The 16,087-nt window shown below is 37.7% G+C and overlaps 1 protein-coding gene across 7 annotated transcripts in view; it reads left to right on the plus strand.

Annotated features, from left to right (window-relative positions):
• Positions 1 to 16,087, plus strand: part of tns2a (tensin 2a) — a 116,005-nt gene that overhangs the window by 70,484 nt on the left and 29,434 nt on the right. For 5 of the 7 annotated variants that reach the window (XR_009394400.1, XR_009394401.1, XM_059333193.1 and 2 more), the window contains exons 4-10: positions 1,695 to 1,733; positions 2,143 to 2,184; positions 5,229 to 5,278; positions 8,321 to 8,504; positions 10,016 to 10,066; positions 10,177 to 10,299; positions 16,021 to 16,085. Coding sequence is in view for 5 of the 7 variants with exons in the window: in XM_059333193.1 (XP_059189176.1) it covers positions 1,695 to 1,733; positions 2,143 to 2,184; positions 5,229 to 5,278; positions 8,321 to 8,504; positions 10,016 to 10,066; positions 10,177 to 10,299; positions 16,021 to 16,085 (554 nt within the window). In the remaining 2 variants the exon portion in view is untranslated. The remainder of the gene's footprint in view (positions 1 to 1,694; positions 1,734 to 2,142; positions 2,185 to 5,228; positions 5,279 to 8,320; positions 8,505 to 10,015; positions 10,067 to 10,176; positions 10,300 to 16,020; positions 16,086 to 16,087) is intronic. The other 2 variants (XM_059333194.1, XM_059333196.1) reach the window with 2 other exon arrangements.

Here is a 16,087-nt window from a genome sequence, read left to right on the forward strand (position 1 = left end):
GTGTGTGTGCACGTGTGTGTCCATGTGTTGCGTAAGTATGACTGTGGCCCTCAGCCCCCTTCATTAGGGCTGCTGTTCAGCTCCTTCAGCCTTTGGTCACAGTTCATTGACCTGTAGGCCCATAACAGACTGAGTTGGATGTGTCACTCTGTGTGTGTGTGTGTGTGTGTGTGTGTGTGTGTGTGTGTGTGTGTGTGTGTGTGTGTCTGTGTGTGTGTCTGTGTGTGTGTTTGTGTGTGTGTTCTTGTACTTCCTACATAGTGAGGACCAGGACACGTTTTTAACCAACAGAGTGAGGACATTTTTGCAAGTGAGGTCATTTTGGCCGGTCCTCACTTCTTTAAAAGCTTTTTTGAGATTTCAGACTTTGTTTTAAGGGTTAAAGGTTACATGATAATGATAATTAACTGAAACTGTATTGTGTGGTTACAAAACTAACTAACTAAATTACAGTGAAAATGTCCTTCATTTTCGTCTTTGTCAACTTGTTTTATACATAATGAAGATGGATCAGACAAAGGAAATAAAGGCAAAATTTACTGTGACCCCTTTTAATCTCCCACCCAACAAATGCCCCATTACAAAACACTACAACTAACACTAAAACTAATAAATACTAAATTAAAACTAGCAAACTCACTCTAAGAACTCATTAAAACTAAATGAATTTGAAAACAAAAATTCACAACAAAATTAAAGCTAAAACTGATGAAAAATCCAAAACTATTATAACCTTGCAAGGGAATTCACTGTTACAATAAGGGTCCTCACAAAGATAGAAGTACAAGAATGTGTGTGTGTGTGTGTGTGTGTGTGTGTGTGTGTGTGTGTGTGTGTGTGTGTGTGTGTGTGTGTGTTTCTGTCCCAGTGCTCCTCCAGCTGTGGAGCCGTATATTTGACTTCAGATTTGGACATACTTTACATTTTATAAACATGCTCTCAAACATCAGCTGTACTTGTATTTACGTGGCACTTGAGTTCGTCTTAAGTAGTTTCACAGACAGTGTTTGTGCTCCATTCATCATCATGTAGCTCTTAAAAATGTCCTTGTGTGTTCTTCCCTTGCACTGATAGAGGTGAAATAGTATCATAAACTTAGGTTCCCAGCAGTAGTTGACAAATTCAGATACAGTAAAGAAAAAATGTTTGTATGCAACAATACAGAGAAAATAATTTTGGACCATAAATCAACAAAAAACAGTAACTGTCTCCCAAGCGTCTCCTTACTGCTTTCTCTCATCAGAGTTACTTTCATATTGTAATTAGACATGTAAACCTACATGTACATAAATTAAATTTCACACGTAGATTGTTAATTATGTATAAATCAATTCTACCTACACTGATGTGGAGATCTTATTCGAAATGATCGTGGAAACACCGGAAAGTGCGGCATTGTAGGTGTGTCCAATTTGGGATACACTCTCTATAACTGTCTCCTGTCTTCAGCATATTAAAAGTTAAAATACAAGAGTGGTATCAATCTTTTCAGCTCACTCATAGCAAGAAAGATAATAAGCATATTTTCCACAATGTTGAACACAACTCTGACTTATTCCCTCTGTCCTGAGGCAAAAAGGATGCTTGTTTGTTTTTTCCTGTGTGTGTGTGTGTGTGTGTGTGTGTGTGTGTGTGTGTGTGTGTGTGTGTGTGTGAACGCTGTATTGACATGTGGTTGTCTCTGTGTGTTCCAGGTGACCTCGGCATGCATCCCAGCTCCATCCAATGATTTGGTGAGTCTCCTTCGTTTCTTTTCCTCAGCAGCATTCTGTTTACAAGACTGGTTTTCCCTCTTTGTCTGGCCATAGTTACAAATATGGCTTCCCAAAACCACCGTATGGTTTCCTCCTGCTGAATTCCTTTTGGGAAGCCGAGCCCTCAACTCAGTTTGAGTTCGGTTCATTCCCGGAGCACTGAAGGATTCCAGTCTAGGAGAAAAAAATAGTTGATGTTGCCACAGGAAGTAGTAATGTTTATCCATTAAAGAGTCTGTTTGTTTAATTAACTCTCCTTTCCTTCCTCTGTCTCCCCCTCCTCTTCTCTTCTCTCCTCTCTTCGACCTCCTCCCTTTACCCCACTTCCTCTTACCATCCTTCCCTTCACACCCTTCTCCTCCTGTCACCACTCCTTCCTTGCATCCAGCAGCGTAGAGGGACCGCTCCTTCTCGACACATCCAGCACCTGGTGAGCGCACTTAACCCTCTGATATCTTCGGCTATTATGTCCTTTAAAAATCTGTGAAAAATCTTCACCATGCCATGTTGGTATCAGGTTTTTCAGCGTTACCTCACCTGTCCTGATAATTAATTTTTAACTTTGACTTAGTTGATCAAAATGTTGAACCCAAAGGAAAACATCAAATCTGATCTTGAAAATTATATTTCAATACATAGAATTTTAAATGTTGCAAATATGAATACAGGTTGCAAATATTACATATAACAGGTAAAATGAGGATAATCTCTAGTTCTATATTTTTATACTAAATATATTTGACATTATCTCCAGTTTTACTTGGCCGAATATAATCCAAAAAAAATCTAGCATGGAGTTTCAAGCCAGAACTTTAGAGGGAAGCTGATGGCAATTAGACTCCACGTTGCTTCATTTTTATGTCTTCACGTCATGAAGAAGTCATGTGCCGGTGCTTTCATGGACTCTAGAGCAGTGATTCCCAACAGGGGGGCCTGACCCCCCCAGTGGGGCACTAAGGATCCACGGGGGGTCGTGAAGCCCTCTTGATTTTAAGGGATGTAATATATCTAATGTGTTAAATTTCGATGAGTCAGCATTTAATTCATGGGACAAAAACAACTAAATAAGGGCTACATAAAACGTTTAATCATTCATTAACCTCACCTAGCCTCACCTAGCAGTAACCTCACCTAGTGGTAACCTCACCTAGCGGTAACCTCACCTAGTGGTAACCTCACCTAGAGGTAACCTCACCTAGCGGTAACCTCACCTAGCGGTAACCTCACCTAGTGGTAACCTCACCTAGCGGTAACCTCACCTAGCGGTAACCTCACCTAGTGGTAACCTCACCTAGCGGTAACCTCACCTAGTGGTAACCTCACCTAGCGGTAACCTCACCTAGCAGTAACCTCACCTAGCGGTAACCTCACCTAGTGGTAACCTCACCTAGCGGTAACCTCACCTAGTGGTAACCTCACCTAGCGGTAACCTCACCTAGCAGTAACCTCACCTAGCGGTAACCTCACCTAACAACAGAAACACAGAGCTAATGGAAAAATGGTGAAGCGTCAGGGAGACGAAAATGCTGAATATCTCAAAAAGAAAAAGAGAGGGTACCATGAAAGTCACATTGAGTTCGGCTTCATAGAAGCAATGGACAATGGGGGGGTCGCCAAAGTTTACAATGGTAAAAATGTGCCTCCCTCAAGAAAAAGGTTGGGAACCACTGATCTAGAGGGTTAATATACCTCTCATTCTCTCTTCTTGTCCTCCTCACCCCATGCTTTTCTCTCTGCATACTTCCTTTTCCTCTGTCTCCCCCCCATGTCCCCAGTGTCATGCTATCTGTCTTGGAAATTTCCAAACTTGTCAGGGGAAACCCGTTTGTGGTTCATTGAATTTGATTTAGAACATACCGAACAAACCAAAGAGAGAGCAATGCCAGATACAGTAAGAGACTGTGAAAATAATACACAAACCTTGTGTTTATTAAAGGCTGCAATATTCATTACATGCTATAACAGGAAAGCATTATAAAAATGTGTTCTGATGGTGGTGTCACAGGAATCTGCCTACATAGTGAGACATCTTAGAGCTGATATGTCAGCCAAAAGGAAAGGCTTCATCACAAAAATATAAACGCGCCATGTCAAATATATAGCAACAACTCTAAGTGAACATATGCTGACTTTATTATTTCTCTTGATCTGTGTAACATTTTAAATCCATCTCTCTGTCAGTGAGCATTTGCTCCGAGGCCTGTTACGATAAAACATTTTTAGGACGATATATTTTTCCAGAAACTGTGACGATAAACGATAGTATTGTTCATGTTGTTGGGTTTTTTTATGCCGCTGATATAATGATATTAAACCATAATAATTCAAGTACATCCTTTTTAAGAGCAATTCACTTTTAATTCTCAAGAATTTTGAACATTGGCATTGAAATGCTGGAATGGCTGTTTGGGAAATGTATGTTTTTTAGTCAATTCGTCCTGCCTATCAAAAGTCTGCAGCATTTCTCTAAACACTGCACTGATAAATTATCTAACACTTCTAAATCTTATGTTTTTTTATCTTATTTTAAGTGTTCAACTTGCTTATTTCTAGATTTAATAATCTTAATTTAATAAATCTTGTCTAGTGAAATTATCTGTCCATGCAGCAAGATCATTTCCCTCAGATTTAGTGTTTTTATCTTGTTTTTAGACACACCTTTTTTGCAGTGTGGTTTCTCAACAGTGTTGAATGACTTTTACTTGAACAATAGGATTATTTCTCTTGATCTGTGTAACATTTTAAATCCATCTCTCTGTCAGTGAGCATTTGCTCAGTGATGCAGTGATTTCCCTCAGTACATGTGTGTGGCATTTCCAGACGGTGATCAGACAGAATGAGCAGACACTCCTAGATACCTAGACATAAAGGCCATCACAAAATTTTGTCATAAGTCATCATGCCTCAGATGTCTCAGGTCATGCGGGAACGTGCCATTGGCTGCTGGATGCAGGGACCGTAGATATATATATAAACTAGGGCCGGGACTTTAACACGTTAATTAAGATTAATTATACTATTTAAACAAATTTAAATAGTGCATTCTCAAGTAATAATTAAAAGATACTTTACTATTCAGTTCATGTATATTCAGTGGGCAATTATTCCAATAACTGATAGCACGATAAATAACTGTTCTCTTTAAGGCATTTGATTTTGGACATGGTAACATCATCTGACCACCATTAGCTGACCTTGTCACATAAGAATGAACCTGATCACATCTGACAATTTGGTTATGTAAGAAAACGTGTGGTATATCCCCCATAACTTTCCTTTAAGGATTACTGGGTCTTGGTTCTTATGGGTTAAAGACAATAAATTATCATATGGAATCGTCTCCCACTAAGACAATCTCATTTATTGGTTGGTTATGTGGAAATGAAATAAAAGCATGTGAACTTGACTGGAGCATGTGTTTGGGTTGTGGTAGGCCTCATTAACCAACCGTGTCTTTGTTCTGTTTTTCCACAGGGGTCCACCAAGTCTCTGACCTACGCCAAACAGAGAAACACCCTGCCAAGGTAAAGGTCATTTCACTCCTTTCTTAAAATACATGTTATTGAAGTGCCTGTTCCTCTGCTCCAAAGAGGGATTTTCCACAATAAAATAATGAGTTTCCACATCTGCCCTGCTCTGCACTCTGTCTTTTTATATTCTGCTGTCCTCTTTCACTTGCTCCTTAGACCCCTCCTTCATTCTTTCAGGAAGATTTAGCGTCAATCATGCGGTGGAACAAGTTGGCTTTTGAACTGGTCTACATGTCACACACAGTATCCAGTTACTGCCTTTCCTTTCATCCTCTATTTTTCTCTCTATCCATCCAACCGCGAGTTTCATCACACTGTGTCATGACTAGGCCTGTCACGATAAAACATTGTTTACATTGTTGTTGTATACAACATTGTTTTTTCCCAGAAACTATGACAATAAATGACAGTATTGCTGATGTTGTTGTTGTTTTTTATGCCGCTGATATAATATTAGAGCATAATAATTCAAGTACATCCTTTTTAAGAGCAAATAACTTTTATGGAATGGCTGTTTGGGAAATGTAACTTTTTTTAGGCAATTCGTCCTGCCTATCAAAAGTCTGCAGCATTTCTCTAAACGCTGCACTGATAAATTATCTAACACTTCTAAATCTAGAGTTTTTGAATCTTGGTAAGAAACAAATAATTGTCAGTGTACTCTGCTTGGGCCAGTTCATCACTGCTTGCAGCTTTAATTTATCTTCTTTTAAGAGTTTAATGTCTTATTTTAAGCATTCAACATGCAGCATTGGTCATTTTGTGACCAAAAGAAGATGTAAAAAGACACAAAATGTCCAAAAAAAGACACAAAAACACACAAAAAAGACACAAATAAGACACAAAAGAAGACACAAAAGAAGACACAAAAAGACAAAAAAAGACACTAAAAAGACACAAAAAGACCAATAAAAGACACAAAAAAGACACAAGCTGCAAGCAGCGATGAACTGGCCCGAGCAGAGTGACCTGACAATTATTTGTTTCTTACCAAGATAAAAAAGAAAAATTTAGATTAGAAGTGTTAGATAATTTATCTTGTTTTAAGAGTTAATTTCTTATTTTAAGCATTCAACATGCTTATTTCTAGATTTAACAATCTTAATCTAAGAAATCTTGTCAAGTGAAATTATCTGTCCATGCAGCAAGATCATTTCCCTCAGATTTAGTGTTTCTATCTTGTTTTTAGACTTTTTTTGCAGTGTGGTTTCTCCAAAGTGTTGAATGGCTGCATGTCTTTCACTATAAAGCCAGTAACGGCATCTGTGAGCGTGCACCATTTTGTGCTGTCACGTTTATATTTGCATTTTTTGGCAAAGGTACCCTTAATCACAAGTTGTGGGTTAGTGGAGGGCTCCATGTCCAGCCCTGTTTTCTGAAGAAACTGGATGGATGGTGTGTTTTAAATGAACTTTGAGGTTTCTTGTGTTGCCACTTTTTATTGCGAGAATTTGCGACTATCTTCATACAGATTTGACATACGGGCTTGTTGATGTTAGCGGGCTCTCTGTGTTCATCAGGCTTGAATCCAAAATGTTCCCACACGGCTGTGGCATCAGACTGGAACTGATTAATTTATGACACTCTGTGTGTGTGTGTGTGTGTGTGTGTGTGTGTGTGTGTGTGTGTGTGGGTGTGTGTGTATGAAACGTGTATCTGGAGGAGTGTGTGTGTGTGTGTGTGTGTGTGTGTGTGTGTGTGTGTGTGAAACGTGTATCTGGAGGAGTGTGTGTGTGTGTGTGTGTGTGTGTGTGTGTGTGTGTGTGTGTGTGTGTGTGTGTGAAACGTGTATCTGGAGGAGTGTGTGTGTGTGTGTGTGTGTGTGTTCTTGTACTTCCTACATAGTGAGGATGGTAACACGTTTTTACCAACAGAGTGAGGACATTTTTGTGAAGTGAGGACATTTTGGCCGGTCCTCACTTCTTTAAAGGCTTGTTGGAGAGTTCAGACTTTGTTTTAGGGTTAGGGTTACAATTAGGTTTATGTTAGGGTTAGGGTTGGGCATTTAGTTGTGATGGTGAAGGTTAGGTTAAGGGTTAGGGCAAGGGGCTAAGGAATACATTATTCCAATGAGGGTCCTCACAAAGATAGAAGTACAAGGATGTGTGTGTGTGTGTGTGTGTGTGTGTATGAGCCCCGCCTCCCCACAGGTTGACTGACAGGAGAGGGAAAGAAGCATGACTGAATGTTGATGACTTATGTAAACAAACAAGATTGTAAACGACAATTTATTGAGTCTGGAAAAACTATCGTGTCCATTTTTGTTAAGCAAACGATAAGTCGATATATTGATTATGGTGACAGGCCTAGTCTAGAGGAGCTGCCATAAACAACCAACGACATACATTTTTATCAGTCAGAAAACCTTAAAAATAATATTACATTTTTGCTTTATTATTTGTACCACTCCTCTCTACTCCCTCTTTACTTTTTTTTATCTTAATCTAACTGTAGACAAATTAGTGCTGGGATATATGGCCAAAATCTTCTATCCCAGTATAGGTAACTTTATATTTCAATAACCATATATATATCAAAATAAAGCAGGTTGTGTGGTAATTTAATAAACAAATAGTCTAAGAAATGGCCACACAGTAAAGACTATTTTTTTGTTGTTATTAAATACTTTTAAATTAAAAAACATTACTACAAACCTAGCATTAAACTGAGTGGTAATTAAATGTGAAGTAAAACCAAAACCTCAATCTCAAAATTTAAACACTTAATATTTTGGAAATTTGAGTTATTATGTGCTTGTTTTTTTTAATTCAGACAACATGATTATGCATCATGATACAATTCCATTTAAAGACAATGAATTATCATATGGAATACACAGTAAAGACTGATTTTTTTGTTGTTATTAAATACTTTTAAATTAAAAAACATTACTACAAACCTAGCATTAAACTGAGTGGTAATTAAAATGTGAAGTAAACAACCAACAACATTTTGACTCATGTCCACCATCCTCTCATTGTCTTTCCATGTTGTGACTTTCTCCTCCTCCATTTTTTTCCTTCTCCTTTCCTCCAGGAGCTTCAGCGTGGACCGTGTCATGGAGAGAGTGATGGAGCGCCACTACGACTTCGACCTGACCTACATCACCGAGAGGATCATCTCCGTGTTCTTCCCGCCAAAGCTGGAGGAGCAGAGATACCGTGTGAACCTGAAGGAGGTGGCTGCCATGCTCAAGTCCAAACACCAGGACAAGTTTCTGGTGAGGGAACAGAAATACAACACAAGATGCCACATAGTTTGTCTGTGATGTTTGTTAGAGCTCATTCAGCTGAAGATTCCACAAAAGAGACGATATGTTTTGACACGGGATGCCGCAAAATACACTGAGCAACCCACAAATTAGCAGTGTTTGTTTCTCTCTGTCACGCCCACAACAACTGAAACTGACTACAACGTAGGGCTGGGCGATATGGACCAAAAGTCATATAGTCATTTTTAGGCTGAATGTCGATATACGATATATATCCTGATATTTTTATCGCAAAGTGAGAGCAAATGTTCAGTCAAAGCCAAAGCTAAATAGAACATAAGAACAACAGCCTAAGAAATAAAATCTTTTTGTGAAATGAATATATTTATATGAGAAAAAAATAACGAACATTACAAAAGAACTAGATATGACAAACCCTAGTAAGGGCAGCATTTATAAATAAAGAAAACATTTTTTGGAACTATATATATAAATCCGATATGATCTTACTCCATATCACATTTAAAAATAACTAGGGCAGGGACTTTAACGCGTTAATTAAGATTAATTAAGTACACAAAAATTAACGCGTCAAAAAAATTGACGCATTTTAATCACACTTATTTTTGCACCACGGAACGTTTCTCACTGGATGAGTTTCAGGAGGACCGATTATACTGGAGCAACAACAAACCACAGTGAACATGAAGGAAGAAGCTGATGAGACCTTTGGTTGGCCCCGTGGATGATGGGACATTTAGTTACTAAAAAACCAACGGATGGAAGCGTCCATAAGAGCATGGTTGTGTTGCTAGGCAACAAGGAATTCACATATCACCGCAGCACATCCAGCCTCAAGTATCACCTCAATGCTAAACATATAGCAGCTAGCATGGGCGCTAGTGTGGTACACTTGCTACACTTAATGGCAAAAATTGCACTGGTCTGTTGGTTTTTTTTTTTTTTACTTTGCGTGAGTTTTGTGGTCCCCTGTGTCTTTTATTCATTTTATTTATTTTACTACTTTGAACTGCGTCTTTTATTTATTTCACTATGTTTATCTGTTTGAATTAATTGTTTTATTTATAGCATCATTTTAGATTTATACACTTATTATTTATTGCTGATTGTTATATGGAAATGTTTGTTTTTTTGTTGATTCTATGTACAGCACTTTGGAGACGTTTTGGTTGTTTAAACGTGCTATACAAATAAAGTGGATTGGATTGGATTGGACTTGAAAAAAAATATTTCTGTTGCTTAAGCTTATGTATTCAGTCACTATTCAATGGTATACTAAAAATCCATGTGAAAAAAATAACTTCTCACTGTTCTCAGGTCAAATATTTTTATGCGATTAAAATGCGATTAATTTCGATTAATGAATTACAAAGCCTCTAATTAATTAGATTCATTTTTTTTTTCGAGTCCCGACCCTAAAAATATATTGATCTATTTTTTATATTGATATATCGCCCAGCCCTCATCACAATGTCAAACATTTTTGTTTTGTTTTTCAGCTCCTGAATCTCTCTGAGAGGCGCCACGACATCACCCGACTAAATACAAAGGTAGAATTTACCTCCTTTTTTACTCTCCAAACTGTGTTGGGAACCAAGTTCACAGCTTTGACTTTAATCTCCCTGAACCACATGATCTTTCTCTCCATCCCAACCACCAGGTTCATGACTTTGGCTGGCCTGACCTCCACGCCCCGCCGCTGGATAAGATCTGTGCCATATGTAAGGCCATGGAGACGTGGCTGACCTCTGACCCCCAACACGTGGTGGTCCTGCACTGCAAGGTTAGAGGTCAGGGGGCAACCAGGGGTTTTAACAGACGGATGTCCCACTGTTTCCCAGGCTTTGAAACAAGTATCGGAATGTAGTAATGAGCTGTAGCGACATTGAACGGAAGAGCTGAAAGCTTCATTCTTTACGTTGACATTCAAATTCTTTATCCACATTTAAATCCTGTGTATTTTCTAAAGATTAGGTCAAATTGGGGATGTCAATCGTTAAAAAATACTAGCAAATTAATCGCACACTTTTCTGTGATTAATCACAATTAAATGCTTTTTTGTCTGTAAAGCGAAGCCTTCTGGGTTACCATGGAAACCATTTTCATTCAGACCCAGTTTTACTTCAACAAAATATTGTCACATTTTGGTGTTATTTAAACCCATTCTGAACAAAATATCATTTTATATTATATTTTATTTTGCGTTAATTAAAAAAAAAAAAAAAACAGAAAAGAAATAGTGTTAGATATTTTAAAATGAATCGCAAAAATTGAACATTTTCTTTATTGTATATACATTTATTTTACATTTATATACATTTTATTTTTTTAATCTGGTACCCAACAAATACCTCATTACAAAAAACTAAAACTAATAAAAACTACACTAAAACTAAGCGTTTTCCAAAAAATTAAAAATAATTAACCCTCTGAAATCTTGGGCTATTATGTCCATTAAAAATCCGTTAAAAGATCTTCACCATGCCATATTGGTATCAGATTTTTTAGCGTTACCTCACCTATATGTCCTGATAGTTAATTTTTAACTTTGACTTACTTGATCAAAATTTTGAACGCAAAAGAAACAAAGGAAAACATAAAATCTGACGTTGAAAATGTTTCACACACACAGAAATGTGCATGTTGCATATATTAAAATATATGCAAATATAACATATAACAGGTAAAATGAGGATAATATCTAGTTCTATATTTTTATACTAAATATATTTGACATTATCTCTGGCTTTACTTGGCCGAATATCATTTAAAGAAAAATCTGGCATGGAGTTTCAAGCCAGAACTTTAGAAGGAAGCTGATGGCAAGACTCCATGTTGCTTCATTCTTCACGTCATGAAGAAGTCATGTGCAGGTGGTTTCATAGACTCCAGAGGGTTAAAACTAGCAAACTCACTCTAAAAACTAATTAAAACTAACTGAATTTGAAAACAAAAATTGACAACAAAATTTAAAATAAAACTAATGAAAAATCCAAAACTATTATAACCTTGGAGGGCAGCAATGGACATACACATGAAAAATACATTAAATTTATACCTCAGTACGCTAAATACTACTTAGTTGCATTTCACCACTGCTGCAGAGCTGAAAAGGCTCATAACGCAGGATGGATTATGATGGAATGTTACAGAAATAAACGTCTAACCAACTGAATGCTTATTTATGATAACATGCTGCAACTGCTATCATAAAATGTAAAGTATGTCACTTACAATTTCCTTCACTTGTTTGTACGTTTATTCAGCCTTTTTATTCTAGAGTAAAGTGTTATAAATTCAGTTAGATATTGCAGTTAAAATATAACTTGACTAAAACCAAAATTGCAGAGTGCACCATATAATTCAATAAGCCAGAAAATTAACCCTACAATCTACATCAAACTCTGTCAACTCCATGTTTAAACTTCCACAACATTCAGTGATTCATTCACATCGTCCTTTTCAGGAAAGTAGTGGCAATGTGAACTTTTCCACCTCTGCCAAACAGTGACCAGCTAACAGCGAGGGCCGACCGAGCTCCCACGGCTTGTCTGGATGTTTTATTTATTGGTTTTGGTGAGGAGAATTTAAATACTAAAACCAGACTACTTCTGTGGTCTGCTGACTTTCCTAGAACATTCTAGCTAGAGGCTTTTCTTTCCCAGTTGCACATCACATCAAGGACGGGAATAAGTAAAGTCAGTGACGGTTCTAGACCAATTTTACTGTGGGGGCCAAGGAGGGGCCAGTGTTTAATCAGAGGGGCACATTAGCACATTAACAAATGGCAAAGATGATATTTAAGCATTCAAAATCTTTATTTTAGCTTATTTAAACATCTCATTTAAGTATATTTGGAAGATACAAATACATTGATTTAAATAATGAGACTCACCAACAGTAACAGTTTTTTTTGTATGACAATGACATTTCTCATTTTTGTGCACAATCACTTTTTTATTTTGAAAGTGCAGTAAAAACAAAGCAGACCAAAAAAAGACACAAAAAGACATAAAATTACCAAAAAAAGACACAAAATAACTGAAAACGACACAACAGACACCAATGACAAAAAAAGACACAAAATCACAAAAAAAAAATACAAAATAACCAAAAAAGACATAAATTACAAAAAAAAAAGACACAAAATGACTTACAAAGACATGTAAAGACATGAAAAGGATTCAAAAATGGGCAAAATAGCCCAATAAGACTCCATAGAGTTAAACTATTATACAATGTAACATTATGGGTTCCTTTTGTGTACAATGAGATATTGTTTGAACAAAAAAAAAGGTTAGAATTGTTCCATTGTTCATCGTTATAAATTGATCATTTTATTATTAATTTGACACAGGGGCCACAGCAGGGGCCAAAGGCTTCTTCACAGGGGCAGTGGCCCCTGGAGGCCCCTGTGAAGAAGCGCCACTGAGTAAAGTTCTCGTGAACGTAGAGTTTTCCAGTGAGAGACACACAGAGCACAAACAGGCTTTAACCCTCCATGCTACGCATTATGATGCCAGTTAGGGAAAAAGTGTTTGGAGTGTTTTTTTGTCTTAAAATAGACTAAATAAACATAATTGAAGAAATTGTATAAATCTTTTTTTTTTGGAAGTTTTTGGGGTTCGTTGGCTGTAAAAGTGAAAAAGAGAGTTTTTGTTTCAATTTGAACATCATTTATTTAACTAGAAAATTCCCTCTGGGGAAATTCTGAAAGGGCCACGGGGGCTACTGCCGGTGTGTGTACACTATGATGAGATTCTTCAGAGATTTCAAACTATGCCCTTTAACCTCAAAATGTGTGTGTGTGTGTGTGTGTGTGTGTGTGTGTGTATGTGTGTGTGTGTGTGTGTGTGTAATTAAAATCACATAAAGCTACGTGTGTGTGTGTGTGTGTGTGTGTAATTATATAAAGTTACGTGTGTGTGTTTGAAGCATGTGTATGCATGTGTGAGGAGTGTGCGTGTTTACGCGCATGTGTGTGTGTATCTGTAACTGTAATCACATTAAAGATCAAAGGCAATCAGATCAAAGCAATCAACAGAATTAACTGACACCTGTTAATGAAAGAGTGACAGCAGCCAGAGGTGGCCTGAAATTTGTGGCCTCGAACAGAAAGCATTTTTGGCAAAACCATAATACCTATCATTGATCCGACTTCACTTTGAGCGTCCTGAGTTCTTCCTGAACGTCTAAATATGTTTTTTTTTAAAGAAAAATGAAAAAATAGCTTTGTTAGAGCGATCTAAAAAAACTTTTTTTTTCCCTTTTTCCGAAATCTTCATGCGTTTTTAATATGGGAGCCAATGAGGCTGTTGGTGCGTGTTGGTGGATCATCTCTGCGTCTTACGCCCAAACTATAACTCTGACAGCTTTACCAGAGCATTGTGAGTGAGAAGACAAATTTTCCTACGTTTCTATGTATAAATTATTTCTGTAGAGTGGAATTTGCGGCCTGGAGCCCAGTTTTCAAATGTATTTTTTGACAGTTTTACCTCTCCCTCTACACTCTGAGCGATGACATCACACACTCTGACACGAACATTCCGACTTATGTCGCGAAAAATTCGTATTCTGTAGAGAAAAGTAATAGCATACCGATCCCAATCAAACCGCGCGTTTTGATATATAATTTGTCCTGCAACTCTTTAAGTTGTAGGACTAGTAGCGGGACGAAATTGCGTCCGGAAGAGGAATAAGAAAAAATCCACAGTATAACAGTAGTGCTCGGTGCGATTGCCCCAAGGCCCTAATAAACATATGTAAAAGATTCAGTAGCTTCAATAGGGTACACTACAAAAAAATGTAAATTTAAAAACATCATAGGAAGGAACTTTTTTAACAGTTTTTTTTTTGGTCAGAATGTTGCCTGTAGGAATCATTGTACCATTGAACCAACAACTCATTAAAATTAAAGTCTTGAGCAGCAAGTGTAAATCTTCGAACGGTACGTTGTTGCCTCAGGGCAACAGTTGCATTTTGACAAGTTTCCATTATTTAATTAGAAAATAAATTGAAGGTTGAAGGAAATTAAGGTTTGGGGGGGCAGCTGTGGCTCAGTTGGTAGTGTGGTTACCCACCGATCGGAGGGTTGGTGGTTCGATCCCTGACAATGGCAGCCTAGATATCAAAGTATCCTTGAGCAAGATACTGAACCCCAAACTGCTCCTGATGGTGGCAGGTGGCACCGTTTAGGGTAGCTTCTGCCACCAGTATGAATGTGTGGGTTAATGAGCGCAGTCTGTAGTGTAAATCGCTTTCAGTGGTCGCAAATCGACTAGAAAAGCGATATATAAGTCCATTTATCATTAGCATTTACTCTCCTTTTAGTAGGAATATTTTTTTTTCCAGATGGAAAAGGGCCAGGTAATGACGTTTTGAGTGATTTTCTTGTGGCGCAAAATGGCAAAGCTGTATTTAAAGTATTGCATCACTCAAAAAGATGCATTGTAGAAATTTGACAGGCCAGAAAGGGGGATGTTGCCTGAGGGCAACACTGTACCATAGAGGGTTAATTTGTGCTCAGTGCGGAGGTGCAGCCTCCTTCTTGGTATCTGGAGGGGTCGCATTAGGAATTCGAGGGTGGAATGTCTTTGGAATGTGTCAGGAAGTACGGAGCAGCCGGTGTGAAAAAAACACCACAGGGAGTTTTTTAATTTGGATTCAGACTGCTTGTCCACATCTCTCTGTCCCTGGTTTGTCACCATCCCTTCTCTCTGCCAGTGTTGTAGTCCAGTCACAAACATCTCAAGTCCTAGTCAATCTCGAGTCCCCAGTGTTTGAGTCCAAGTCACCAGAGAAGAGCCTGAGTCAAGTCAAAGTTAAGTCATCATGACCTGAGTTCAAGTCCGAGTCACAAGTCATAAAGGTTGAGTCTCAGTCGAGTTCAAAGATTGAATCTAGTTCTCCATTGTGGCACCTTCAAAGAGCTGATATAGAAATAAAAAGAGGGATACATTCAGTGGTGGAAGAAGTATTCAGATCCTTTACTTCAGTAAAAGTACTAATACCACACTTAAAACAAGATAAATTAAAGCTCCAAGCAGCGATGAACTGGCCCGAGCAGAGTGACCTGACAATTATTTGTTTCTTACCAAGATAAAAAAAACTTTAGATTTAGAAATGTTTGATAATTTATCTTGTTTTAAGAGTTAATTTCTTATTTTAAGCATTCAACATGCTTATTTCTAGATTTAATAATCTTAATTTAAGAAATCTTGTCAAGGTAAATTATCTGTCCATGCAACAAGATCATTTCCCTCAGATTTACTGTTTTATCTTGTTTTTAGACACACCTTTCTTGCAGTGATTGCATCCTACATACATTTTGGCTGAATTAGTATGCACTGCTAGTAAAGCATGTGCTATTGATACCGCTACGGTCTCTCTATCAAAAACCTTGCATCAAAAGAATATAATTTATAATGTCATGTATTATAATCTGTGAAAATGATCTGTCCCATTGCACTCATGACTCTGCCTTTGTGCTCCTCTCCCCCTACAGGGCAATAAAGGTAAAACAGGCGTGATTATTGCAGCCTACATGCACTACAGCAAGATCTCTGCAGGGT

The sequence above is a fragment of the Centropristis striata genome, chromosome 5, assembly GCF_030273125.1.
Source record: "Centropristis striata isolate RG_2023a ecotype Rhode Island chromosome 5, C.striata_1.0, whole genome shotgun sequence".
Lineage (NCBI taxonomy): Eukaryota > Metazoa > Chordata > Actinopteri > Perciformes > Serranidae > Centropristis > Centropristis striata.